The sequence below is a fragment of the Anas platyrhynchos genome, chromosome 7, assembly GCF_047663525.1.
Source record: "Anas platyrhynchos isolate ZD024472 breed Pekin duck chromosome 7, IASCAAS_PekinDuck_T2T, whole genome shotgun sequence".
NCBI lineage: Eukaryota > Metazoa > Chordata > Aves > Anseriformes > Anatidae > Anas > Anas platyrhynchos.
The window spans coordinates 11,845,035-11,871,496 of NC_092593.1; the positions used below are offsets into that span (position 1 = coordinate 11,845,035).

General features: G+C 36.5%; 1 protein-coding gene and 1 long non-coding RNA gene across 10 annotated transcripts in view; one reads left to right on the plus strand and one right to left on the minus strand.

Annotated features, from left to right (window-relative positions):
- The window catches only part of LOC140002909 (uncharacterized), a 29,248-nt gene extending 19,870 nt beyond the window's left edge, over positions 1-9,378 (minus strand). Inside the window, exons 1-4 of one of the 3 annotated variants that reach the window (XR_011810547.1) lie at positions 9,117-9,378; positions 8,039-8,089; positions 6,044-6,103; positions 8-1,410 (exon numbers count right to left, since the gene is read on the minus strand). This is a non-coding gene — a long non-coding RNA (uncharacterized lncRNA). Of the gene's footprint in view, positions 1-7; positions 1,411-6,043; positions 6,104-8,038; positions 8,090-9,116 lie in introns of those variants that run through there. The other 2 variants (XR_011810548.1, XR_011810546.1) reach the window with 2 other exon arrangements.
- Positions 8,223-26,316, plus strand: CYP27C1 (cytochrome P450 family 27 subfamily C member 1). 7 transcript variants are annotated; one of them, XM_072040744.1, is made up of 10 exons: positions 9,410-9,546; positions 11,140-11,290; positions 12,493-12,683; positions 14,284-14,483; positions 15,846-16,055; positions 17,535-17,698; positions 19,855-20,021; positions 20,797-20,875; positions 21,976-22,179; positions 23,964-26,316. In XM_072040744.1, the coding sequence occupies exons 3-10, from the start codon at positions 12,574-12,576 to the stop codon at positions 24,078-24,080; spliced, it is 1,251 nt and encodes a 416-aa protein (XP_071896845.1). In that variant the 5' UTR covers positions 9,410-9,546; positions 11,140-11,290; positions 12,493-12,573; the 3' UTR covers positions 24,081-26,316. The 7 variants fall into 7 exon arrangements, with proteins under 7 accessions (XP_071896842.1, XP_027316945.1, XP_071896847.1 ...); XM_027461144.3 differs by lacking the exons at positions 9,410-9,546; positions 11,140-11,290 and adding an exon at positions 8,225-8,715; XM_072040746.1 differs by lacking the exons at positions 9,410-9,546; positions 11,140-11,290 and adding an exon at positions 8,581-8,715 and having other exon boundaries at positions 12,566-12,683.
- The last annotated feature ends 146 nt before the right edge of the window (positions 26,317-26,462 follow it).

The window sequence follows — 26,462 nt, forward strand, 5'->3', positions numbered from 1 at the left end:
TCCTGGGTTTGAGGCTTTTTTCTTAATGAAGACAATGCATTAATGTTCTAGAAAATGTGAGGGGAGAGAGACCATTTTTAAAAAGACTTGCATTTAATATTGTGACAATTATACTACTTAGTATTGTGGATTTGTTTTATTTTTATATTTTTGTGAGTATAGTGTTTTAGGAACAACCTGTGAAATAATATTGATCTTGACTAGCTCTTGTAGCAACAGTTAATGGGAAGACAATTTAGCATACTGGGAGGGGTCTGTGGCGATGGAGTAGCTGAGAAAGTAAGCCCATGGCCCTCAGCATAATTCTCTGTACCACACTTTATTAAGTGCTTTGGAACTGATCTCCGTTTTATATAAACTTGGAGAGGGAAAAAAAAAAAGCTAAGTTTGCAAATTGCTTAATAGCAATGCTAGTTTTAGTAATTACAGCATTAGTAGCACCTGGAATTAGAACGATGCTGTAGTTCTTAGACAGTAAATCTTGGCAATGATGTCTAATGACCATACTCTTCTAAGTAATGGGTCTGTGTGGGGTGCAGTACTTCCAGCATCAAGTAAATCTTAATAATTTTAAGAGGTAAGAATCACTCCATGTTTCAGCAATAGTGTTGGTGTTCACAGTTTAGATTTAAATATGTTGATACAATTACTGTAGTAATTGCTGCCTGCTGTTACACCATACAGATGACTGTATCTGAGTGGCAGACTGGTATGCCATTACTCTATACTAAACAGTTGCTATTGTACATCTTTACTGGAATACAGCCACTCAATTCTGCCTTCCAGACAGGAGTCGGTCGCTGAGAAACACTGCTTGTTCCTGCTGCTTTTGTTGTGCTTGCCCCTCACTCTGCGCATGGTCCTGCAGTGCTCTAAGGTACAACTCAACCCCATGGGCACAACAGTGCTCCAGTATTAATCCGTAATCCCAGCCGTGCAGGAAACTGAACTGTTTTGTTCAGCTACAAAACAGCACTGAGTTTTGTCCACAGGTGTCTATTTAAAGCAGGATGGTAGACTGTATAAACATAATGCTACACAGTGACGACACAGTATGCATGGGAGGATCGAACTGCCCCATAGCCTGAATCCAAAGATTCTGGGCCCCAGCTCTTAAAAGTACGGTCAGGCCCTCACACACTTTACCAGACACTTGCTGGCCAGTGCTTCTCTTGTGCAAATGGACTGTGAGACCCCCTAATAAGTGAATTGTAGAAACAACGTAGCCAAGAGCTCCTTGTTTGCCTTGAAAGGGGGAGCATGTGGCAAAATTTTGCTTTTCTACCACTATGCTGCTGTATGTGTACCTTTCTCAGATGCTGCCTTCAGCCCACTGGGAGTATTTGGTGCAATGCTGCGTTGTCTAGCAACAGCCAACAAAGGGCAATGCAGTTCGTGGATCCAGATGACCTGCAAATTAACAGCGATAACTCCATGATTATCCAGAAAATATTTGCTTTAGAACTCTCAAGAGCCAGGGGCAAAATAACAAAAATTTGTGTGACAAAACCATTTCAGGCTGTGAGTGATGATAGAGACAGGTGAACTTTGGATTATGTACATTATTTCTTGGAAGTCTGTGAACAGAGTTGCAATTTCCTTGGACATAATTCAGATTTTCTTAATGAGATAAAAGCTTATACTTGGCATCTTGGCCACCTCCCTGGCTACGCTGAATTCCGTACTGAGAAAACTTACTCTTTTTAGCATCTTTTAAGAATTGGCTTTTTATACATATATATAGCATTTTTGACAGGCTGTAATACTGAAATTTGTGTGCTCTTCATTCTCATGTCAAACCAACAAGTGCCTGCAAAGGGATTAATGCTTGAAGAATATTGTGGTTATTCCTTAAAATTACTTTCAAGATTAAAAGGGCACAGTGGCATTGGGGTTTCAATTTCAAGCAGTTCTGCTGCTCTGCAAAACACTAAAATACATGCAACTATTATTTTTCTGCAGTTTCCTATGCCCTCCTGATGGTCACAGTTTTTAGTAGAGCCTTACTTCTTTACAGTGTATTTAAAAACCTGGGGCTTACAGGCAACTATTTACAGAGTAGTTTAGGGGCTTACAGGTATACAGACAGAATAAGGATCTATATTTGCTTCAAGAAATCAACAGATTTCTGGAGCTGAATTCCTAACATGTTGCATGTGATTCATATTTTTCTGTTTAAGCATTAAACCATAAATCATGTACAGTGTTGTCAGCACCTGTCACTGGCTAACCAGCTCAGATTTGGGTCTTCTTTTGGTACAATATTTGATCAATATTTTAATTGTCATCATATGGCAAATGAAACCAAATATTCAGAAGATTTTTCTTTTTTTCTTTTAGGATAAAAGTGCTTTAGCAGTAAATGACCTAAAAGCTCCGTTCTCACCTCGTAGTCTGTTAAGTTCAAATTTGTACCTTTTTCAGGACAAAGAATGGGAATTTGGAAAGCATTTAAAATTCCAAATAAGTGACTTTACAACTTGAAAAGATCTTTGAGAAGATGTGTTTAAGGGCAGTCATAAAAAGCAAAAAATATGACTAACAGTGTGGCTTTTTCAGCGAAGAGATGTTTCAAAGTACACTGGAAATTTTTTGCTGGAATTTCTGACTTACCAATGCTTTTTCAGCTTTTCTTCCTTTCAGAAGTTCTGAAGAGACTATCTTTTAACGTTTTAGCTGATGGTGTTATTTGGGCAAAGTTAAATGTCTCCCATCGAATCTCTTTTATTTCCATAAATACTTCTATATGCATTAACTATTTGAACACCGATGTTTTTATCTTCAGTATGGTATTTATGATACTCTTCAGTTAATTACAAGGCAGATACAGTCAAGGCTATTGAGAAGTGAAAATAATTCTGAGAAAACAGAATTCCTGCTAAGATGGTAATGTAACCACTGACTGAACAGCAATGTTATTACTACACAAAGAAAGCTTCAAATGAACTTTGTCAGAGTTCATGTGAAGAGGAGGGCAAGTTTAAATTGGATTTAGAAATAACTCAGTGAAGGTAATAAAGCACAATTGATATGACCCCATTCAGGGGTCTAGACTGAGAGAACAGAATGATTGTGGATTTGGAGAGATGACTCTCATCCAAAAATAATACACTTAAATTGTCGATAGTCTAGTTTATATTGTGATTCTGTTACATACCAAAACTTACCTAAAATTGAAGCATTTCCACTGTGAAGAGGCACGTGCTTCAACTTGTTTGAAGTAACAGAAGTCCAAACTGACTAGTTACATAAAAACTTTTCAAAATCAGCAGACCAACAGGCTAGGACAAATGTCATTGTTTAAATGTAAAGAATCGTGTTTTCAAGTTGCTGTTAAGTCTGATGAATATATGTGGTGGAAGATTGTGTAAGTGTGAGAAAATGTTTATCTTCCAAGTCACATAATTGTGTTTTGTTTGGGTGGTGCTGGTGGCATAACTTCTCGTGTCTTCATGGTTCAGTGGGCTTACGTGGATTGGAAGGAAGAGGTTTTATATTAGAGCTGCTACATTCACCATTATTCCTGGGAATTACATGGCTCTCTGGCACTACTGGATTTCTGTTATCTGAAACAAATCTGTGATCATATCTGGGAGGAAAAGGGGACCATACAATGCTGATCCCTCCACCAGCTTAGGTCACACCCTAAACTGTCTGAAACCTGTTCTCTCAAATGTGGGTAGGTTTCATTCCTTCATTCTTCTTTTCTCCTTTTCTAGTCTACTCTAATAAACTGTTATTTCAGCTTTGTCTGTCTCTTGTAGCATGAATGCTGGATTTTATTGATAGTGTTGATTACTTAACACGCTGTAGTTGGCAATTTTGACCTCCATCTTGGATTCTGCAGTAGTAAGGATGTGATGTGTGGCAGTATAGCTGCAAACTTAGTGGTGCATACATTAATAACTCTTATTTGAAAGTCAAACAAGTCAAACAGAACCACAAGATTGTGATCTGGCACAGCTAAGAGAAGAAAATAGTTTAATTCCATATTCAATGCTGTGGTAGGCCACATGTTTTGATTCACGTTCATATGCATTCCCTTCCTGGTTTGGACTATTTAACCGCCATACAATTTGGCTACTGTCATTTGAGGTACTATTTTTCTGCATGTTACCTAGAAAAACACGCTTCTATCTGCACTGATGGATTACTATAGTATTATTGATAATTACTGTGTAGTATTATTGTATAATAGCATTATTTTAAGTGTATCTGAACTTCTGTAGTGCATTTCTGCTCCATCTAACAAACCTCATAGAAATTTTATAAATAAATTTTATAAATAAAGTTTGGAACATAATATTATGACAGGGTTTTTTGGTAAACTATTTTGTGACCCTTCTGTCTGCTACTCATGGCAAACTATGGTACGTAGGCCTCTTAATCCTACTGGTACTAAGTTTTTGCCGACACTGGTCCTTAGAACTACTGGTCTACAGTGTTATGTTTCCCTGGATGTCGATCCACTCATATCTCCTTTTGTGCCAGAAAGGACTTCTTTTTACAGATAGGCAGAACTGCGGTGTTATTCTCCTTTAAGTCCCTCTTCTGCTATATATGGGAAAGTTGACCATTTTCATCATCAGTGCGTTGCTACTTTGTCCTTTCTTCATTTATTTATTTTTATTATACTCAGTTGATTCTAAGCAACTTTGCAAATTCTTTGATATTCTTTATGTGGTGAGGGGAGAGGGGTTAGACATTGATGGCACTTTCTAAGCAATGAAAATAGAAGAGAGTAAGTAGTTGTGGAGGTATCTCATAGGAGCTCCTTGGTTAGGTATCTTTTCTCAAATGGCAAATAGATTCTGCCTTTTCTTTAAAAGCAGATAGCCAGTAAGTACAAAATGTTATTCCAAATTAATTACAGGTATTAAGTTTCTCCTATTTTTTTTCCTCTTTTGACAGTAATAAATCTTTGCATGTGAATAATGGGAGAAACTCTCTTAGACTTTCAAATGTTGAGCACAATCTCAAAATAAATAATTAAAAAGTCTATCCAGACAGTGGAGAGAGAGGTGAATTCCTCACTATGCTTACGACAATCGATATCTAGGTGTTCTGTTTTATTTTTCTTGAAATTGGCTTTATTGTGATAAACTTGATAGCTGGCAACCATAGAATGTTTGAATAATGTTAAAGATTTGCTAAGGATTGTCAATAATGCCATCTGAAGGTCTGCAGCTGTTTTGTATACCACACCAGGTAAGTTAGAGAACAGTAAATAGAGAATATATATATATAAATGTATACAGGGAGCCATTACATTGGAGGATGCATTACTGATCAACATAACTATTCAAGAACAGCTTAGCAAGGTAGAAATTACATAATGAAAAATCCTCCAGAGAGACTACAGACATGAAGAAGTATAGCTGCCTCAGCTGTAATTAAGGTAGCTGTACTTAAAATTATCAAAATCATAATAGAGCACTGTGTTGTGTTTTCCCCTTGTACGCTGTATGAGAGTTCTATGGTTCAGTCTCCCCTGAAGTGAATGGAATGTGATTAGCATTGTCTTTAGCTCACCCTTTACAAAATTTCATTTTCTCTGAGATTTACCTATCTATTTTAAATAGAATCTTTGTTTCAGACCATTTTGATGCAAACAGACAAAATCTAACGTGAACTAAACTGCCTAGAAATATGAAAGTGAGGATTTACAACACAGTTCCTTTACTGGGACTGCTGCCACCTCCAGAAACTCCTCAGAGGAAAAACAGGTATTGTTCTGGTGACGTACTTACAAGACAAAACTTCTGAAACTCTTTTTCAAGTAGGTTGGCTAGAAAAACTCTCTTACAATTAATGTCATGAAAAAGAGGTAATTCATTCTGAAGTAAGGGGGAGGGGGAAGGGAACTGAAAGTCCAAATATGGAATTAACTGCAAAAATGTATGACCAGAGAAAGCTAGTGCCAGCTGCAAAATTGTAGTCTTACAGTATAATATATCCTGAGTTTCAAACTAGTATACTAATAGAAGGAGATGCAGATGCTTTGCATTATATTAATGGTGTTTGACTGATATAAAATACTTACCATGCTGACAGATGCAAAAAGCAGTTTTTTAGGAAGAGTGCATGTATTCCCTCCATCAATCTAGAAATTAGAACATGAAAAACAATTTTTTAAGACTGGAGAACTGCATAAACTTCAAAAAAAAAAAAAAAAAAAACAAACAAAAAAAAACACAATTTCAAATTATTATCACTGATATTAAGAATATATTTTTAAAACTCATATAGAATCATAGAATCATAGAATATCCTGAGTTGGAAGGGACCCTTAAGGATCATCAAGTCCAACTCTTGACACCGCACAGGTCTACCCAAGTTCATATAACTCTTAACATGTCTAACTAAAGGGTTGTATCAGTGTTGATTGCAAAATGAACTTGTTTCTCTTCATTTTATATGTTGACTTAGAATCTAGGGACATCATCTATTGTTTGGTAGCTTTATTTTTTTTTATGGATATTGATATTATAATATGGGAAATATAATTTAGATAATTTAGTTTGGATTGTTCATTGCATGTTTTAGGACTTCTGTCCATCTTTCTTATATAATAAACACATGTTCTGTTTTTAAATCTTGCTGTAGGCATCTCTTAGTGCATCTACTGTTTGCTCTGAGAGAAACTCACGGTTGTTCTTCTCCTCCACTGTCCCTAAGCAAGGCATGGAATTAGCCTCTTACAATTATAAACTTTTTCTGAATTCCACATTTACCAGCTGTTTTTTCATTTCTTTCCCAGAAGTATTTATTTTATAAGTAATGGTGTCTCCAAAACCAACATTTAGAGAAATGTTAAAGAAATAATGTAGCTACACCATGTAGAAATGTAGATGGTAAAAGGAAACTCCAGAGGTAATCTAGACTGTGATACGCCCAGACTGTGCCTGACAGATGTTTATCAAATCTGTTCTTACAAAGTTCAGTGATAGCAATTACATAACTTCCTGGGGTAGCTTGGCTATCTGAAGTATCTAGGAGACCCCAGAAATCTGAGATAGCAAGGCTATCTGAAAATCTAACCAAGAAATTTGTTGCTGCAAACTAAGCCCGTTATTTTTTCCTTTCCTCGGATATACATCTCTTTTTAACAAAAGACGTATACATCTGTAATCAGTTGTTTTGCCCCTGATAGTCATCTTTAGCAGATGAAATAACTCTCTCAACCTCTTCCATATATGATTGTTTAAAAGCTTCTAATTTTTATGTTGCTTTTCTCTGGACCTTTTTAAATATAATGAGGTCTATTTTAAAGACATTAGTTTAGCATAAACCAGTATGTACTTTATAGATACTAAGGCTGTTTATCATGTGCCTTTTATTCCTGCAATATTTAATGCCCTATCTACCAAGAGCATGATGCACATCTGACTCAAGAGAGAGACTTATTTCAGTGGAATTGTCCTCAGTGATAAAAAGAAGCATATATAAAAATCTTAATTAGATTATGCCTCCCAAAATACAAATGTAGAAAAATATAGAGAATACAAGGAAAACAGAGCTCATTAAACTTAGTAGTGGCTAAATTGCTGGAAAAGTAAGTTCCGTAAATGTGAATCTTGCTTGACATGTTCCTCTGTCCTCACATGTTACCTGAGCTTCTGATTCACTTTTAACTGAGGAGATCTCCCACATCATTCCTGGAGATAATCAAGTTTTTGCAGATTATCAGTAATACTTTCAGAAGCATGCAGAAATGGGTATGAAGACAGCACAAAGGCTTTTGAAATTGTGCAGAACAGGTTGGAGCTCAGGTTCTCTGCGTATTATTATAAACTGATGCAACTGAATTGAGAAAAGCTGTGGTAAGGAACTCTGCATGCAGTTAAAAGGTTATTTTCTACAAAAGCTGACACAAGCTGCTTACGAGGTTTATCATATCCAAAAGACAGACTAATCTGTAATACAAATAACATCCCTGGATATTGTAATTTACAGGAACTGTTTGCAATGTTACTGTGGAAAACCATTGCTACTTGTATGCAGATGTAGAAATGTTTTCGCATAAATCTAAACCCACCTTCTCAGTGAGGGAGAAAGTTGAGATAATCCACGTGTGAGATTTTGCCAGCTGGGGAAAGAGGGAAAAACTACACTTTGGCTGCATGCTTAATGGGCAAATTTATCTGATTTGAATTATACAAAATAATAGGTTCTTTCTATTCAAGTCTCATCCCAGACCCACCCCCCTTTTCCAGCCCTAGGGGAGGGAGCGTTAAATAATGGTCTGTGTAAACTGATGCTCATGCAGTAAGAGTTTGGAGAAGTGCTGCTTGTACAAGTTAAAGCAGGCAGCGAGGAAAGCAACCACATAACAAGCCGCTGCGGGAACAAAGTGGACCTTCCTGAAATTAAGCCATGTCTTTCCTCACGAGAGTTTTGACAACGGCATGCAAGCAGCCACTTGAATGGGAGAGGACTTACTTCTACCAGGAGCTTTTTGCCTGCGGCTTTCACCAGCTGCCCAAGCTTTCCAGCAGCCCATCGCTGGAGGTTTCGGACAAGTCTCCGGGGGCGGCAGCCAACAAAGCCCCGGGGCCAGCGGCGGGCTCGGGGGGCGCAGGGGGGCTGCTGGAGCCCCCCCGGCAGCGGCTCGGCAGGGTGAAGAGCCTGCAGGAAATGCCGGGACCCAACACCCTCTACAACCTTTACGAGTTCTTCTGGAAGGACGGCTTCGGCCGCATTCATGAGATCCAGGTACAGCCGAGTTGGAGATTTCGTAGATTTTAGTCCCGCCGGGGGTTACTTCGGCTTTTCCCCTCACAAAAGTGTTGCTCAATCCCCGAGCTCGCAGCACCGCGCTCCTGTTATGAAAGAGCCGGGGCCAGGAGGAGCCCCATTCAATCTCCGCGTCCCTTCAGATGGAGGTTTAGCGGTTTTGTCTCGGCCAAGCACGGGGCTTTCAGCTGGGCGGGCATCCTCTGAGGAGCCCCCTCTTCCCCTTGTGCGTGTAGCGCGTACCCCCGCTCCTGGAGCTTTCTTTTCATCTTTATGCGTGTAGGTGACTGGCTTAGACACTTCGGGGGAGAAATAAAGAAAAGAAAAAGAAAAAAACCGGGAATTTTGGAACCGGGCTGCTTCACACACTCGCAAATTACCTATTTGCGGGCTTTCCTCGCCTCTCGGACCGCAGCACCCCCCTGAGGCGGGGGCAGCCCCGGTCGCGCTGAGGCGCCTCAGCTCCCTCAGGCAGCGGGGGCGAGCTCCCTGACGGCGCTCCCTCGCCGTGGCCAGAGACCATTTTGTCTCCCTGGCCTCCCCTTGTATAAATACACCCCGCAGGACCGGGTCCTCCTTCCCTCCCCTCAGCGGGAGGCGGGCGGTTTGAAACCTCCCCGGAGCCGGGGGGGCGCCAACGGTCGCGGGGAGGCGGGAAGCGGGGCGCGGTGTGATGGCGGCCGGGCAGCGACCCCCGGGCCTCGGGCAGCGGGGACGGCCCCAGCCGCCCTGCCCCGGCCCTGCTGAGGGAGCGGGGTGTGTGGAGGGGGGAAAACGGCAGAAAAAGGCAGGAAATTGGGCGCTGGGGAGGTAATGAGTTCCTCGGGTTTGGCTGGCTTTGTTGTAGTTATCATTGAGATAGATTAGATTAGATTTAGATCACTTTTTATCTAAAATGTGTCAGGCTGCACAGTGTTTGGTGTGTCCTGTGTGATGGCGGCCAAGCTCTATATTGCTGCTGATGAATTAATTGTCTGACTTAATTACTTCCTAACAAGTACATGCAGATAAACTGCTCTTTCTAATTGCTAAAGTGTTTTCCTACACTATATTTCTTACATTGCGGTGTTTCATTACTGCTCTGGTAGCACACAGAATTTGCAAGGCACTCGCCATAGTGTTGTTAACACTAAAATCCTACCTTGTACACCAAATTCAAGGTTTCCTTGAGATAAGTGCACAAGTCAACACCATGAAAATTTTTCCAGCTATTAGAAAGAATGTAAGAAGAGGTAAAGAGTGTGTGCTTTTCACTACTGCTGGCTGAATAAGAAATTTTCTTCTTAAGTGAACATTATTCATAGAAAGAAAAGCGGGAGAAAGGACAAGGAGGAGTTGTAACACAACACTAGTTTTTATTCTATTTAGAGCCTCCAAAATCACTTTGCAAATCACGGCTGGCCTGTTTGCAAACATGCTGGATGCAAGCAGGCATTAGCCGGCTTAATAACAGTCTGTTAAATTTAACAATACAGTGCACATCAGGAATGAATTAATCTGAAACCCTTTGGTAACCAACACAGCTACTTAAACGATGTCCTTTGGCGCATAGAAGCACTCATACGCTATATGCAGAAGGGGTGGGGAAGCCGGGCGTTTTTCACAAAGGCGATTCTGTTCTTGGTAACATGATTCCAGTTAGTCCTGGCCAAAGCAGTAATGCCTACAGCAATTATAACGAAGGAAAAGTATTTTTAATTTGTTGGGGGTCAGATCTCACGTCTCTGTACGAGTATAAAGAAAATAAAGGTGAGGGGAAAGGGTTTTGATGCTGACAGTTTGGATTTATGATGTGTGAAATGGTTTGAGAATGGTATGAGGCATTCAAGTCTAATATTTGTAAGGTCTGGAATAAGGGAAAGAAAACCTATGTTGTGACAGAAAATATGGAAAAGAAATTCCAGGCATTTCTTTAATCATCAAGTTGATACAGTGATCACCATTCTGCTGAAAACTCCGGAAGTCCTCATCAATTTCTGTTTTAAAACTGACATATGTTGAATTGACTCCATTGACAGTTTACTTTCTGGTAAATTTTATCATCCCTACATGATAAATTTCTTACCATGAGTGGATAAAAACAGTCAGTTCCATAAATAACAAATTTGTTGAACTCTTTTTGTGGGATTGGTGATCTGTATCCCCCTCACGCCACTGCATTTTCCTTACAGCACTTATCTCCCACCACAAGCTTGCCTTAAAGCCTCTTGGTCTCTAAATCTCTTCAGTATTTCTTAAAATACCTCTGGGGCAAGAGCTGCTTTGGGAATGTTTTTTCATCACCCATTGGTCCGCATGTGATGTTTGGTTAGCAGGAGACGAGCAGAAATAGTAATGGTTGAGTTCCTGCTGCTGCATATCCCTTGCCAGGGTGACAGATGTATATGTATCGTTTGAATCCAGATGCTGGTTGTTGAAAATGGAAGAATGTAGTTGTAGGAGACCTTTAACTGTGTTTAAACTTGGCTGAAATTGGCCAATGTGTTCTGAAAGTGGTCAAGTGGAGACTGTCAGACACCACAATTGCACAACCCTTGTTTTATTTGGAAAGTAGGTAAGAATAATTATGTTTTAATAAGCGCTTGGTACTGTATGGTAAAGAGCAATTCATATGTCTTAAATTTACTGTTGGCAATTAAATGTTTCATCTCTGTAAGCAGTACTGATTAAAATGTATCTCATAAATTAATCTTGGATCAACACTAGATTTTCACTAGCTTAGTTGTATCAAACTTGTTTGATTTATAACAAACATGACTGCAAGCAGATGCCTTTACATTAGATGCAAGTAACATGTCAAATTTGGTCTATTTAAATTATTTTGCTACTTTAAAGAGAAATAAAACCTTTAAGACCTTAAACTGTTTTAAATCTAAAGTCCTAATAATAAATTTTAACAACTCCTTTGCAGACTCTTTTTCCGAACATGATGATGAACCTCTACTCCAAGTGAATTCCTGGGAGTTGTTTTGTTTGACAACAATATTGTAATTAAATTTATTTAAAATAATCAGTGAGATTTCCTCAGACAGTGACACATCACTTAATGTTTAATTGCCTGTTGCTTGCCTCTGGCTTGAATCATACAGTTCGTGGATCAGTTGGCCACTAAACAAACCTCACTGCAGGAATAACACTTCAACTTTTCCTTCCTTTTTCAGAATTAATGTATGGCTTTCTCCAAAGTTTGCAATTGATGAATGTGTCCTAAAATGTACTTTTTTCACCATCATCATCCTAGGTTAGATGTAAGAAACTATACACTTTTTTTTTTTTTTTTTAAAGAATAAACTGGTAGAGTAAGTCTGTTTACAGAAGACATTGCAAGTAAGTTATTATACATCTGTGTTATACTTTCAAATTCACCCTATTTACCTCCTTGTTTTCCTTTTTTTTTTTTTTTTTCCCCTGACATTCTTTCTTACTTGATCTGAAGATGCGTGTGCTTTTAAGTGCCCCAAACCCTTTGATTTTCTCGGTATTTGGTTTCACTGGCACTTTTGCACCTTAGAGCTTTGGGTATTTTCAGTCAGGGGTCCTGAACAGCGTGACCCCTCTGTTTTCCTGCTGAATACTTCACAGTAACACTTCAATGCTTTCCTGTGACATTTCAAACCATTCCTCGATGGGAAAAGCAGGAATCGAGTTCTAGATGCAATACATTAATTCTCTGTGTGACAAATTGTCAGTTTCCTTTTCTGTTGATTTTCCTTAGTAATACTTTACTTCTGTTTCTCTTTGTTGGTGATATTGTAGCAAAAACACACTCAGGAATATGGAAAGATCTTCAAGTCTCACTTTGGTCCCCAGTTTGTTGTATCCATTGCAGATCGAGATATGGTTGCTCAAGTCCTCCGGGCAGAAGGTAGAGCACCACAAAGAGCTAACATGGAATCATGGCAGGAATACAGAGACTTGCGAGGAAGAGCAACGGGACTTATTTCTGCGTAAGTGGTGTTATCCCTTCATTTTCTGTTTTAATGTAAAACTTTAGTGATTTTTCTGAAGGACTGTACCAGTCCTCTGGGCATTCATTCTCTTCTGCATGGAGATATTTGTATGTTTAGTAGGGGGAGGAGGAGGGTATCCATTTATAGTGAATTGTCTATTCTGCTGTAAATTTTCAAAGGATTTGTAACAATGCATAGTTTGAATGTGGAATGAGCTACCTTACGTTAAAACATTCTTGGGGACTGATTATCTGGAAGCAGTATATAAGAGCAGGGCTTACTAGCTTTGGCAATAACACTGCACAAATATGATTTTTTGATCTGCTTCAGATCCAGATGACTGCAACAAGTTGGCAATGTGTTGTGTGGACTTAGTGACTTGGGTCTAGCTTAACTTTATTGTTTGCCAAAGTGTTCTCTCACTAGATTAATGCAGAGAAGTCACTGTATCATTAATTTATACTGTAGTGCATCCCCATGCAGATGTATCTTTGTACATGGCTGATTGTAGAAGTCATCTAGCTTTAAAGCTTGCATAAACCGACAGTGCGTATGTGGGTGTGGTTATTTGCCAACAGGAACTGCTCATAGTCAGCACTGACATAGGTTGTTTATTTAGAGGGAAACTGATTTCCTGAGTTATGGCCAGTTTATTTCTTTAATGGTGGCATTTCAACTTCAAATCTTAAGCTGCACTGCAGAATCAAACTAACAGTTCCTTGATATTTTGTGTGAGGAGAACTTAAATCACAAGAGACTCAGAAAGTGTCTGTTAAAGAGATTAAATTTTGCTGCAGGCAAGTAAGTTTCAGTACCTTATAGTAGCATCATTCCAGGTGAAAAAAAAATCATGGGAAATACATTGCAATTCAGAATAAATTCGTTAAAGACAGTTGCCTGTCTTCGTGAGAAATTGCAAGTTATCCCTGGAGCCACAGTTCCCAACCGTTCTGCTTGTATCAAGCAGGCAGATGCTACAATTCAGAATCCTAGTCTTCAACAAAAAGATTTCAAAATATACCTAAAGGAGCTGTAAATAGTTTCTCAAAGCTCAGTCTTCTGCCTTATTTCTTTGTAGATTTAGAATTAACATAACTGAAAGTGATTTATCAATAATGGGATTTACAATAGTAGCTTAAATTTTTGATTTGTCAGATCTGAATGTGACACCCACCTTTGACAATTAAGTACCAATTCTAACCAAAAACAAGTTTACAAACTATTCATTCAAATAATTATTTAAAGTAATTTTAGTGAGAAAATTGTGCAAATCTAAATTTCTTATGTTAAGTATTGCTAAAACTAATTTGGAGGCACTTGTTAAGTTCAGAACACTGAGTTGACAAATTCTGTCACCCAAAGATTGCCTTCAGATGTGTAGACATGTTGCAACACTGAATTCTAATGTGAACATGCAATAAATGTGAAATGAAAATGTAGGAGCATAATACCGAGTATATGGTATCATAACTCCATTATTGTCATTTCACTACTTAATTTTTCATCTCAATAATATAAGCAGGTGTCATTTCAGAGCTCTCCTTGAACTAGTGATTGTTAAGAATAGTTGTGTATAGAAATTAATAATTTTTTCTAGGGAGGGGGAACAATGGCTAAAAATGAGAAGTGTACTGAGGCAAAAAATTCTGAAACCCCAAGATGTGGCTGTTTACTCTGGAGGAGTCAATGAAGTTATCACAGATTTAATTAAAAGAATCCACACCCTCAGAAATCAAGAGGATGATGGGGAAACAGTGACCAATGTTAACAACCTTTTCTTCAAGTATTCGATGGAAGGTAGGTCTGAGCTGTACAACGTCTGTAGCGAAAATTAATGTAAAATTAATGTAAATTAATGTAAAATGATGTGCTTATGTTTAGGTATTTTTGTCATAAATGACTTTTACCCCATTGTGATTAATCTGAAAAGGTAAGCTTGACAGTTTGCATTTGGATACACTGAAGGCAGTGGCTATCAGTAGAATCCCTTTGTAGACTCCAAACAGATGATACTTTGTAATAAGGGTCAATTACTGTGGAAATGCTGACAAATAGGCAAAATGTACGGTCAGGGCCCTGACCAGTTTCAATATTCCATGTTTCTATATAAATTTCTCAAAAATAAGAGTGTTAGTCTAATCGTTTGTTTTCTAAGACATGTTAACAGTCTACTGGACAATTTCCAGATAAGCAATCACTATTTAAATTCTGTTCATAGTATGCTGTGGGAAAAGATAGTGCTTTTTCCTGCCTACAACACACCAAGTGTGAGATGGTTATGCTTGCCTTAAGATCACCTGGCACTGGCTACCATTTTCGAAGGAATGTTGTGCTAGATGGAACTCCAGCCTTAGCTAGCGTAGGATTTCCTGTGTTCTTATAAAGATCTAATGGTGATATGCATTCACACATTCCTTTGACTAGCTTCATACTGCCTGATCCTGTTAATATATAGTACCTCTCAGGCACTCTTTGCTGACAGACATTCGAATAACTTCAGTTTTGCGAAAACTTCAAAATTGCTCACCTATGAAGATGCTTAATCAAATGGCTGTCTGTTTGGCAAACTAATCTGAGTCTATTCTATGTTATTAATGTCTAAAAATCACATTCAACTAAGTTACAAATTTTATGGAATTTTAAACTCTGAGCTTATGGATTCACTCTAACTGGCAAGTTAAATTCTTCACATTCTTTTAGCTTTTATTTATAACTCGTGCCTGGCACTCATTTATATCCTATATCAGCTGCATTTTTGATCAACTCACTGTCAACTCTTCAGAGAACCAGTGTGTAAGATTTTTTGAAAAGTCTATCTAAACAATAAAAAAATGCGTAAGAACTGGCAGTTTCTGAAAGATGTGCAAGAGAAATAAAAGATACATGAAAATGAAGGTCTGCTCTGCTTCTCTTGGAATTCCTGTCTTCTCATGCTGAACATTACTGACATAGTATCCACGGTCTTTCTGTGATGTTTAGCTAGGATTTTTATTTTTTTACTGTTTTTAATTTTTATCTACTCACAGCTGCAGTGGTAGTAACAAACCTTTTGGAAGTTAGAATAATTAAGATTATAATTATGTTAGAATTTTAATTCCTCACCTTATTAATATCTGTATATGGAAGTGTATACCAAATTCTTTGATCTCGTATGTGCAGGTGTGGCAACTATTCTGTATGAATGCCGGTTGGGCTGCCTGGAAAACAACATCCCACAGCAGACTGTTGAATATATTGAGGCTCTGGAGTTGATGTTTAGTATGTTTAAGACCACTATGTATGCAGGTGCTATTCCCAAATGGCTTCGTCCTCTTATTCCAAAACCCTGGAAAGAGTTCTGCAGATCCTGGGATGGACTCTTCAAATTTAGTAAGATTTAGTAGTAGAAAAGTTCTGCTGTTTTCCTGCAGGTTCTTTGTGTACTTGAATCGGACTTACTGTATTTCTCATCTCAAATTATTAGGAGGCATTGCAGCAGAAGAGATGCTGTGATAATGAAACATAACCCCACCTGAAATATTAACTAATGGTCAGAGTAATAATTTAATTAAACTCACTATGAAGTTTAAATATACACATACAAACACAGAAGTTGATGTAGAGATATAGCACTGTATTGCAGTATCTTTTTTAAAATAAAGCATTTTATACTACTTTATGAATCAGCCTTCAGTCATCTGAGTAAAAAGGAGGAGTTATCTTTGATATATATACATATATTTAATATTCTGGCGTATTTCAAAGGTCTGAACTTTCCCTGTCTAATTTTAGGAAACTGCATGCATCTTTGTATTTATTTTATTAACACTATTTGTCTAGGTAGGTCTGTGTAGGTCTTTTTCAGAGCAGATTCTTAAGTTTCTAATTTTTTTAATCTGCCTATATGTATTGATCTGTACTTACACAAAGCATTAGGGAATCTGTTTAATGCTGGTATAGTTGTGTTTTCTGCAAAACACGTGCTTTTTTACACTGTCACTTTTAAATTATTTCCCATGTAGAAGTTCTCTCTTTCCCTTTTGTGGGTTAAAAACAAGAGCAGACTTCAGTTAAAAGTAGGTGAAAAACTGTTCTTGAGGAATTTGTTCCATTTGAAACTTGTTATGCTACTTCTTTCTTCAATTCCTCTGTGAAAAAAGGAATTAAATTGTAAATATCACTGTGATGTGTGTAGTTGTGGAGGATTCAAAAAGGAGTATGTCGATTCTAGTTCTTTTTGTAAGCTCATTCTGAGAGACATTCACTTTCAGAAGAGTTTTCACCTTTGAAGCACTTGTTTCAGTGAAAATATTTGCAGTCACAAAGGTATAAATGGGACTGAGGGTAAAATTATTCAAAAGAAAATACCATTCACTGAAGTTTTTCCATTTCTGTTATTACTTGATGCTCCTCATCTTTGTCTTCAGTGTGATTCAATTCGGTGGCTTTGACCTCCTGGTTGCCGCTAACATCTTGTAACAGCTGCTGTGTGCTGACTTGCAGCACGCTCTGCACAGGTCACCACTTCTTGCAGAGTCATCAGAAAACAAGCCAGGTGGGCGTAAAACTTGACCTTGAGCTTCCTTCGCTTCCAGTCAGAATCTACAGCCTCTTGTGTCCTCTCCTCATGCTCAGTGGTCTCGTGCTGAGAGTCACCAAGGTTCCTATCAGCTTAGTCTTTCCATGTCATGAGTACCCAATGACCTACACCACCGCGCTTTAATTTTTTCCCCGAGAAAATAGATTTAAAATATTTTATGTGTTCATGGCTATGTGGTATAGCATAAGGGAGAAGTGGAACTGAAGTTACTGAATAGAACCAGCTGAAAAATAGAAAAGGAGGCCTAACAATTTTTTTGAATCCCAAAGGTCAAATCCATGTCGACAACAAATTGAAGGCTATTCAGTCTCAACTGGACCAAGGAGAAGAAGTGAATGGTGGGCTACTTACATACCTCCTAGTGAGTAAGGAGCTTACTTTGGAGGAGATTTATGCCAATATGACTGAAATGCTGCTGGCAGGAGTGGACACAGTAAGCTTGTTATCATTTTTATTGAGCACAGTTGTTTTGTAAATCAATTCACAGTACCATTCACAGCTACCTTTGTGAGTGCAGGAGGGATGTGTGTATTGTTTTTAAAGACTTAATTTCTGACACATTTAAGTCATGATATCTTTTATATGATAGAAAATAACTTGCTACACTGTCTAATCTCCCTACTGGAACGAAGTCAGTAGTAAATCAATGGGGACACATGTTTTGGATCCGGTGTATCTGCTTCAGTTAGGATGGGGGCCACAAGCAGAGAAAGGGGTTGTTAGCCCAGCACTGACATAGGCCTGGCATGAATTCACTCTACCTCTACTTGGGATGGCAACAGTCAGCCAGTCTGAGGCAAAGAGTCATGGTGATGGGGCTCAGCGTTAATTAAACTGGAGTACGAGGTATGTTACCCCTAGGGAAACATTTCAAGTGTGCCAAGCTAGACCAAATGATGCATTTGTCATCCAGAAAAATGTAAAAGCCATGTATATATCTTCCCTTTTTCTCAGTCCTGTTACATGGAATCAGTGCAGCTTAGCATTGACTGCAGCAAGGCAATCAGAAGAATAAGAAAATAAGAATTACTGTATTGTATATGCTATATATATGGATTTAGAGTATCAGTGAACAGTGTTACTATAAGTGAATGTAAACTTTTTAATTTAATAGTGCGTTATGTAGGACTGTGTTTAATAATCTTAAAGTAAAAAAGATTAAGTAAAAAGTATCTTTAAAGTGTTGTTTTTTTAAAAAAAAAAAACTCTTGATAATTGAATACAGATTTATTTATTTTTTTAATTTAAGAAAAGTCTGCAAGGTTTCTAAGGAAAACAAAACAAAACAAAATGGTAATACTTTTGAGTTCCAAAGTAAGGAGCATATGTAAAGCTTATATGCTAAAGATCATTCTGTTGGTTAAATATACCACGGGCTTATGAATTTAGAGAGCTTTTTGTTGTTTGGCTCTTAAGTAAAGCACAGTTATTCTTCCTATTCATTTTCTAATCTTTCAGACCTTTAATTTTCCATTTTTAGTGTGACAAAGTTTTCATTAAGTTATAAGGACAGTGTTCAAGTTCATGCCAATGAGTTTTTCTTTCCATTTGACACAGCTTTCTCAGCTGGCAACAATTTTGTAAGAGTATGGCACTTGTGATTTCCTCATTTCCCAGCAAAAGACTGAAATAGAGGAAACCTTTTTTTTTCTCCTTCTGCTGTCATTTCAGATCTCATTTTATCACAGAAAATGAAGGAGGCTTGAAGGGTTATAAAAGCTTTCAACAAAATTGTAAGACAGCTTTTGGCTACAAAGCATTTTGTCTGTCCCTGGAAAAGTGCTAATTTTTAAGAGGTTATGAAGGAGCTGGGAACCAGGGAAGAAACACTGAAGAAACATCACAGGAAGTTTTGTATGCAGTTGGCAAAACTGCTGGCTCCTCTGAGCTCTGAGAGGAATAGGGCAGGGTTGTATTTAGCAGGGGGCAACCACTCAATATTACAAGAAGAAGAAAATAAAGCTTCTGAGAATTACTTCTAGCACTACACCCCAGTTTGAACATGATATAAAAGGTCACCATCATGATGAATTTGCATTCTAAACTGCTCTTAAATGCAAGCCCCAAATAAGACATTTCCAGATTTATTTTTTTTTAAACCCATACCCATACAATCTGATCTTCAGCTTTGCTGTACCAATGAGTGAGAAGCTAAAAATGAAATTGTTTACTGCTAAGAATGTGAAACTGGTTGTCTATCTTCATTATGCAAGTAGAAAAACAAACACATTTTCAATTATTCAAGAAAATTAAGGTATAATTTACAATCTGTCTTAAATGCTGTAAGATGCTAAGAACAACACAGGTTGCTGTTTAATGTGTTTATGTTTTTGTATTGTTTATGTAGTTTTGTTTGCATTTGCTTTTTCTGTTACTTTCTCAGTGAAATATTAAAAAGTATCAGCATGGATTGTTTTAATATATGGAGGATATTTGGGCAGAAAAGGGCCCAGATGTTAATCATTACCAGTCAGTTTTATAACCATAAACATAAAACACATAGGGGAAAACTTTGCTTTTCTTGGCTTGAAATTGTTTTTAATCTACTCTTGTTGGACTTCATGATGATGGTAGTGGTTTCTTCCTTAGACTTCTTTTACTTTGTCCTGGGCGACATACTTGTTGGCAAAGCACCCTGAGGTTCAACAACGTGTTTATGAAGAAATAGTCAGTAACCTGGGGAAAGACCAAGTTCCTGGTGCTCTTGATGTCCCCAAATTGCCTTTGATTAGAGCTGTGCTGAAAGAAACCCTGAGGTAAGGGTTTTTGTAATTGTTAATTAAAAAAAAAATAATTCCATTTGGTTGTGATGAGCCTTGAGTCAAGGCTAATGTTTATATTTAATATTTATTATTTGTTCCTTCTGTTTTTACTTACTGTAACAGTATTGTGCCCAAGGATATTCAGGGAATGAAATAAGATAGTTTATATAATGCTTTTTAAGTATGGTAAAATTAGTATCACTTATTTAGGACATGTCTGTTAAGGGAGGTAATTGAAAGCTTGATTTTGGCCTTTTAAATATTAGTCAGTATAAAGGACTGTAATAACCTAGTCTTCTCCACCCCCCACACTACAAAGTGGTACTTTTCTTCTTCATTTTAAGCATCTTTACTTAAATTGAAGGCATGTGATGTGCTTTTTTTTTTTTATGTTTATACTAAATGTTCATAGTGAGGTGAGAGGAGTAAGAGGGTGTTAAAGAAGGCATCAAGAAGTATTTTTCATCTCTCTGTAGTGTTAAAAAAAATAAAAATATCTCCAGCTTGACCAACTGATTGCATGCTTGTACATGTATAAAGCAAATAAGCATATAGACCAAATAGCTCAACCTCCAGTTACTAGTTTATATACGTCTCTCGGGTATTAATGATATTCTCACAGATGCTTCAAGGTCTTTTTATCTCCCACCTAATATACTTTCAAAGAACCTTTACGCTCTAAATGCATGTTAGATTGGAAACTAAACTTTTTACTTTGTGTTAGTTATTACTAACACAAATTGAAATTCTCTTAAATATTTGTCTCTAGGTTATACCCAGTATTGCCAGGAAATGGAAGAGTGACCCAGAAAGATTTGATTGTTGGAGGATACTTGATACCTAAAGGGGTAGGTTCTGTTGCAGTTTTCTGGAGAGAACAGGATTTACTTTTTGTATCTGAGATGTAATCACTTGCAACATATTTACACTTCACTGATTTCAGAAGATTTCACCAACCTAGAGCATTAGGACAAAAATGTTATGACAATACCCACTTTTTTTTTATTATTATTTTAATAGGTTTGGTTCCTCACCTGCTAATCAACCTTGTGGCTTGTTCTTGATATTCTTGAGGGTGGAATCTGTTGAAAACATTTCTGTGCAATGTTAGAATTTTTATTTTTAAAAAAAAGAAAAGTATGAATTTCATTATTTTTGCAAGTTTTTCTAGTTCTTTGCCTATTAATTCCCTTCTTAGAAACTGATTTTCTTTTAAAAATATGGATATTTCCTTTTATTGTTCAAATATTACACAGAGAACAAGGTAGAACTGTGTAGCTCTTCCAGTTGACTACACAGTTCCCTTTTACTTCTGTGTTGGAGCAACACTGCTTTGAAACATTCAGGATTCTTAATATAATTATATAATTAAGTATTCTTTTTCTCTTTTCCTTAGAATTTTTTTGGAAACATCATGTTTATCATTGCTTTTTTTTTTTTTTTTCCTGAAGTGTTTTTTTTAATGATCTTCCATTATTTCTTTTTCCATTATCCTGTGTCTCTTCCCTTTCTCTCATAATACCTTTTTGAGACAATTCCCAGTTCCTGTGACTTTTGCTCCAATCTCCTTCCTCATTGATCTTCTCTATTTTTATTTTTTTCCCCCGGAATTACTCAAAGATACTTAATTTTTATAACCTTAAAGTGATAAAAGTATATATAAGTATATATAAGTATATAAAAGTGTATATATATATATATATATATAGTGTGTATGTGTGTTGTATTGGAGATAGATAAGTATATATCTATATATATGTTTATATATATTTTTATTTTTTTCCCCCGGAATTACTCAAAGATACTTAATTTTTATAACCTTAAAGAAGTGATAAAAGTATATATAAGTATATATAAGTATATAAAAGTGTGTATATATATATATATATATATAGTGTGTATGTGTGTATTGGAGATAGATAAGTATAAATAAAATTTATTTCTTTAGACACAGCTGGCACTCTGTCATTATGCTACTTCATACAGTGAAGAGAATTTCCCAATGGCAAATGAGTTTCGACCTGAGCGCTGGCTGAGGAAAGATAATTTGGACAGAGTAGATAATTTTGGTTCCATCCCCTTTGGTTACGGCATTCGAAGTTGTATCGGAAAAAGAATTGCAGAACTGGAAATTCATCTTGCACTGATTCAGGTTAGAAATGTATGACAACATTAGAAGAAGAAAAATGTTTTGGTATAATTTTTTTCTATGTATACAATTTCTGGATATCTTATTGTGCACAAAAACATTGTTTTGGAGTGTTGTCTAGCATGCTCATTCTGTAAAGGCTTAAAAAATTGAAAATAGTCATGCTTGAAGAGTAGCATACTAGTTAAACTGCATTGCAGAAGAAAAAAACTTTATAATCCAAATGAAGTAAAACTAAAGGTAAGATTATTAAGGAAATGTATGGATTTAGTACAGAAGGTTTTTATAAGCCTTCTTTAACGTATATGGGGATGGTTACCTGCTCAGTTACAGTATTTTATATACAAAGAACTCAATAAATAAGAAGTGAATGTTTTTTTATATCCTTGTTCTGACCATTGTGTTATGATAAATAGTGAAATTAAATTCTCGTGTGTTTTTTTTTTTTCTATTTTCTGTGGTTATTCTTTTTCCTTCTAATTTTACTTTATTATCATTTCATATATAGCTACACATATACTTACATAAGTAAATAGTACATATTAATATATATTGTTTTCCATTGTTTCATGACCTAAAGCTTTCCCAACAGCTGCTCCAGTTTTTGTCATTTACAAGGCTCCCTTTAACTCAAATACTGAAATGGGATTGTGCTGTCAAAACTCAAGGATTCGGAAACTATATATAGTTACTTAACTATAACTGTATTTAGCCACATTTTATCTATTCAAAGCAAAACTTGATTAAATTTGCCTTTAAATTTCCTTAAGTAAGCACCTAAAGCAATCTTTAAACAATTAGCAACTGTCTTTCAGAACTCAGAGTGAGATAGCTCTCAGGGGACTAAATAAAGCAAACATCGTTGCCTTGTTTTTTTGAAGAGGAGGATCAAGGAAGTAATAGAGATCCTGCTTTTGTTTTCTGGGAAGAAATTGAAACAAAATACTATACAGTTCATTTACAAGCACCAAGACATTTAAGCATTTTAAAAATAGTAGTATACAAAGCATGGAGCTGATTGACAAGAAGTTGTCAGACCAGTCTCATTTCTTTCTTTGATTTGATTACTTATCTAATGTCACGAATATAGAAGGAATCATGTCTTCTGACTTCAGGAAGTATTTTTCATATGTCCTATTCTAACAATTAATAAACCTATTTCCAGATGAAAGTACCTATAAAATGCATGCAGAGCTGTTTTTGTTTGTTTGTTTTTTTCAGGTACCTGAAGTTTTCTGTCTTCAGCTTCAAATAGTGGTGGGCTAGAACCTCTTGAAGTTTGTTTTAGCCCACCATTTCTATGATTTATGTTTGCAACTGAACCACAAATTAGAGTGGTTCTATTCAGGAAGGGATCTTGTATCTGTTTCCTTGCCTTATTATGATTATTTCACTTGGTGCACTGGATAGTCCTGTTTCATGTTTGTTTTTGCATCTGCCTGGGAAGATAAATGCTTGCAATGGAATTGAGGCTAACTTATCTGTTTGTTTTATAATTGTACATATTCATTTATCGTAAAGGAATTGAAATCAAAAGTACGTAGAGGCTTGAAAGCTCACAAGGTTTGAAAGAGACCTTCATTTCTTTGATAGTTCAGATTGATAGCTCAACTTTTTTTTTTTTTCCTCTGTGTGGGAATCACAGCACTCAGTGGAACAGAAGACATAAATTGACAACAGAAATTTTGTTTGTGATGGTCTCTTATATTTTCTTTTCTGAAGTCTTCATCTAATCTTCATCCATATTTTTGCAGCTTTCCTAATACTTGTCTTATTTGTCTTTATAGTTGCTTCAGAATTTTGAAATCAAAGTTTCTCCCAAAACTGAACCAGTTCATGCCAAAACCCATGGACTTTTGACACCTGGAGACTCCATCAATGTGAGATTTTCTGACAGAAAGTGAGACTCAGCTGTTTTGGAAATACTTGTGTGTTTTTTCTGGAAACAGGATTGTATCTTATGGATGTTTGATCATGTGTGTTCTCTGGTTTGTACTTACTTGGCGAAATGATCAAGTATTATGTTCTGCCTCAGACCCAGCAGAACATAAGAGAAGTTACCTCTCCTATAATAGACAATTACATGCTAAAAGCATGAAGGTACATGCTAAAATAATTCCTCCTTGCACTGAAATTATCTATTTTTCCTTATTTCAAGCTGCAACAACACATGCATTGAAAAACACAAAGTGAAATTTAGACATTTTGATGTCATTCAGTGGTTTTATTCACTGCTGTGTCATAAAAGTCAATTACTTATGTGAGTCTGTTTGAGAGCAAGAGGATTACTCTATGGTATCTGCACATTAGCTGCATTTATGAATTTGCGTTCTGGTTTTGTGTCCTCCAGGGTGCATTTTAAAAATTTCCACATAACATTGAAATTGAGATCATTTTTCTCTTGTCTGTAAAAACATTTATACTGCCTATATTTAATGATATGGAAAGTAATGACTGAAGAAAATACAATTTGTCAATTTGCCTAGACTCAAAATTCAGAGCAATTTACAATTTATCCAAACATAATCCCCATAAAAAGTTTCCAAATGATTAAAAAAAAAAATCTTAAGAGTTTAAATGTCATATTGTAGAGTCATGAACCTAGACATTGTTATTATCACCAAAGCAAAAGCTGAGTGGAACAGCACAAGCCACTTTCAATGTTCTAGCTAACATTATGCCAAAACCAAGTGTAAATAATAAAAATGATGAATTTGTTACATTTTTATCATTTAATTAAAATACTGCTATTAACTATATTCATAGTTCCTCAACAATAAGAACTGAAAACTTCACATGTAGTTCCCATAGGCAGGAGCACAGTTGCCTTCTGTAGGGTGGAAGTGTGGTTATAGAAATATTTGGATGTTCTACTTTTGTTGTTGTTTGTTTGTTTTTTCTAGTGTCTAATACAAAGAGGGGATACCAGAAAGATGTTGGTTGTGGTTTTTTTTGGCTTTATTTTTCATGTGATGACTAACAAAAGTCTCTTGCATGAGACTTAAGTCTTTAGATAACTTTAGTATCACTGTACACTAATGCTACATTCTCATTTTTGAGAGAAACCTTATACATTGGGACCATGTTATGCCTCGAACAACACTCAAACCTGCATATCCTAACACAATATTATCTATGTGATAATGTATAGGTAACCGTTTACATGTCAGGCAGGCTTTGACTGTTGTTTGTGAGGTAGTTTACATACTGATAATGATAAAGTTTCAGACATATGTAGAGTTAGAAAAAGTTGTGCAACTCAATATTTAAAATTACATTTTTCTTTTCTTATCTAGCTATAATACGTCAAAGATAAGTTATGAATGAAATAATACACTTTAATTAAAATGGTACACATGAAATTCTATGTAGCTAGCGCATTTTTGTAGTGTTTTGGTTACTTTTTGTAGTGCCTTTTCAAAGTCTTGACAAAAGAAAAAAAATGCTCTCCTTCCTATGGTTCTCTTATATAAAATAATACTAAACAAAACTCATCTGTAGGAAGATTAAATGTTTACATGGCTTTAAAATGTTAGTCCTGTATTGAGCATATACTTCTACTATAGGAAAAGCAGGTAATCTGTGGAGGGTTTTTTCTTGAATGAGCTGGCCTTCTGATGCTGTTTTCCAGGAATTCACATTATACCCATTTATTTTCTGTCCCACTGTCCTTTTCAATCCTAAGTAGAATGAACAGAGTTGTATCTGATGAAGCAAGTTGACATCCAATAGGAGGTTTTTTTTTGTTGTTGTTTTGTTTTGTTTTGTTTTTCTCTCCAGAGGTCTGTTCAAGTCTGTGGATTGAGTATTTGATTAAACAACTCCACCAGTTTTTGTTGACCTTAGGACCAAAGGCCCAAGCCCTAAATCCAAATATTGATTCTTTAGAGGGCCTTCTTTTTGCATTGTCACAGCATCTTTAGAAGCCCCAGCCATTGCTATGTTGCAGTACATTTTCTACTAGATGCCAATTCCTAAATAATAGATCACTGTGGAAGACGGAAGAGACATCCTCAAATGCTCTTTAAAGGATTTGAACCTTTACATGAAAACAGTAAACCTGTGTTTTGTTTTAACAAAATTTTGTTTTAATAGAACATGTAAGTTGTCTTTTACACATAATAAAGTATTTATACAGAATTTACAAGTCCTGTTTCTCATTTTAATTGCTACTTATAATTGTATTTTTCTTTAGTGTCCTAAAGTTTCTGACTTGTTGGATAGAACTGGAACGTTCACTACTGCATGGGAAATTACTTGCTTGGCTAGAAAAGATGGGGATTAAT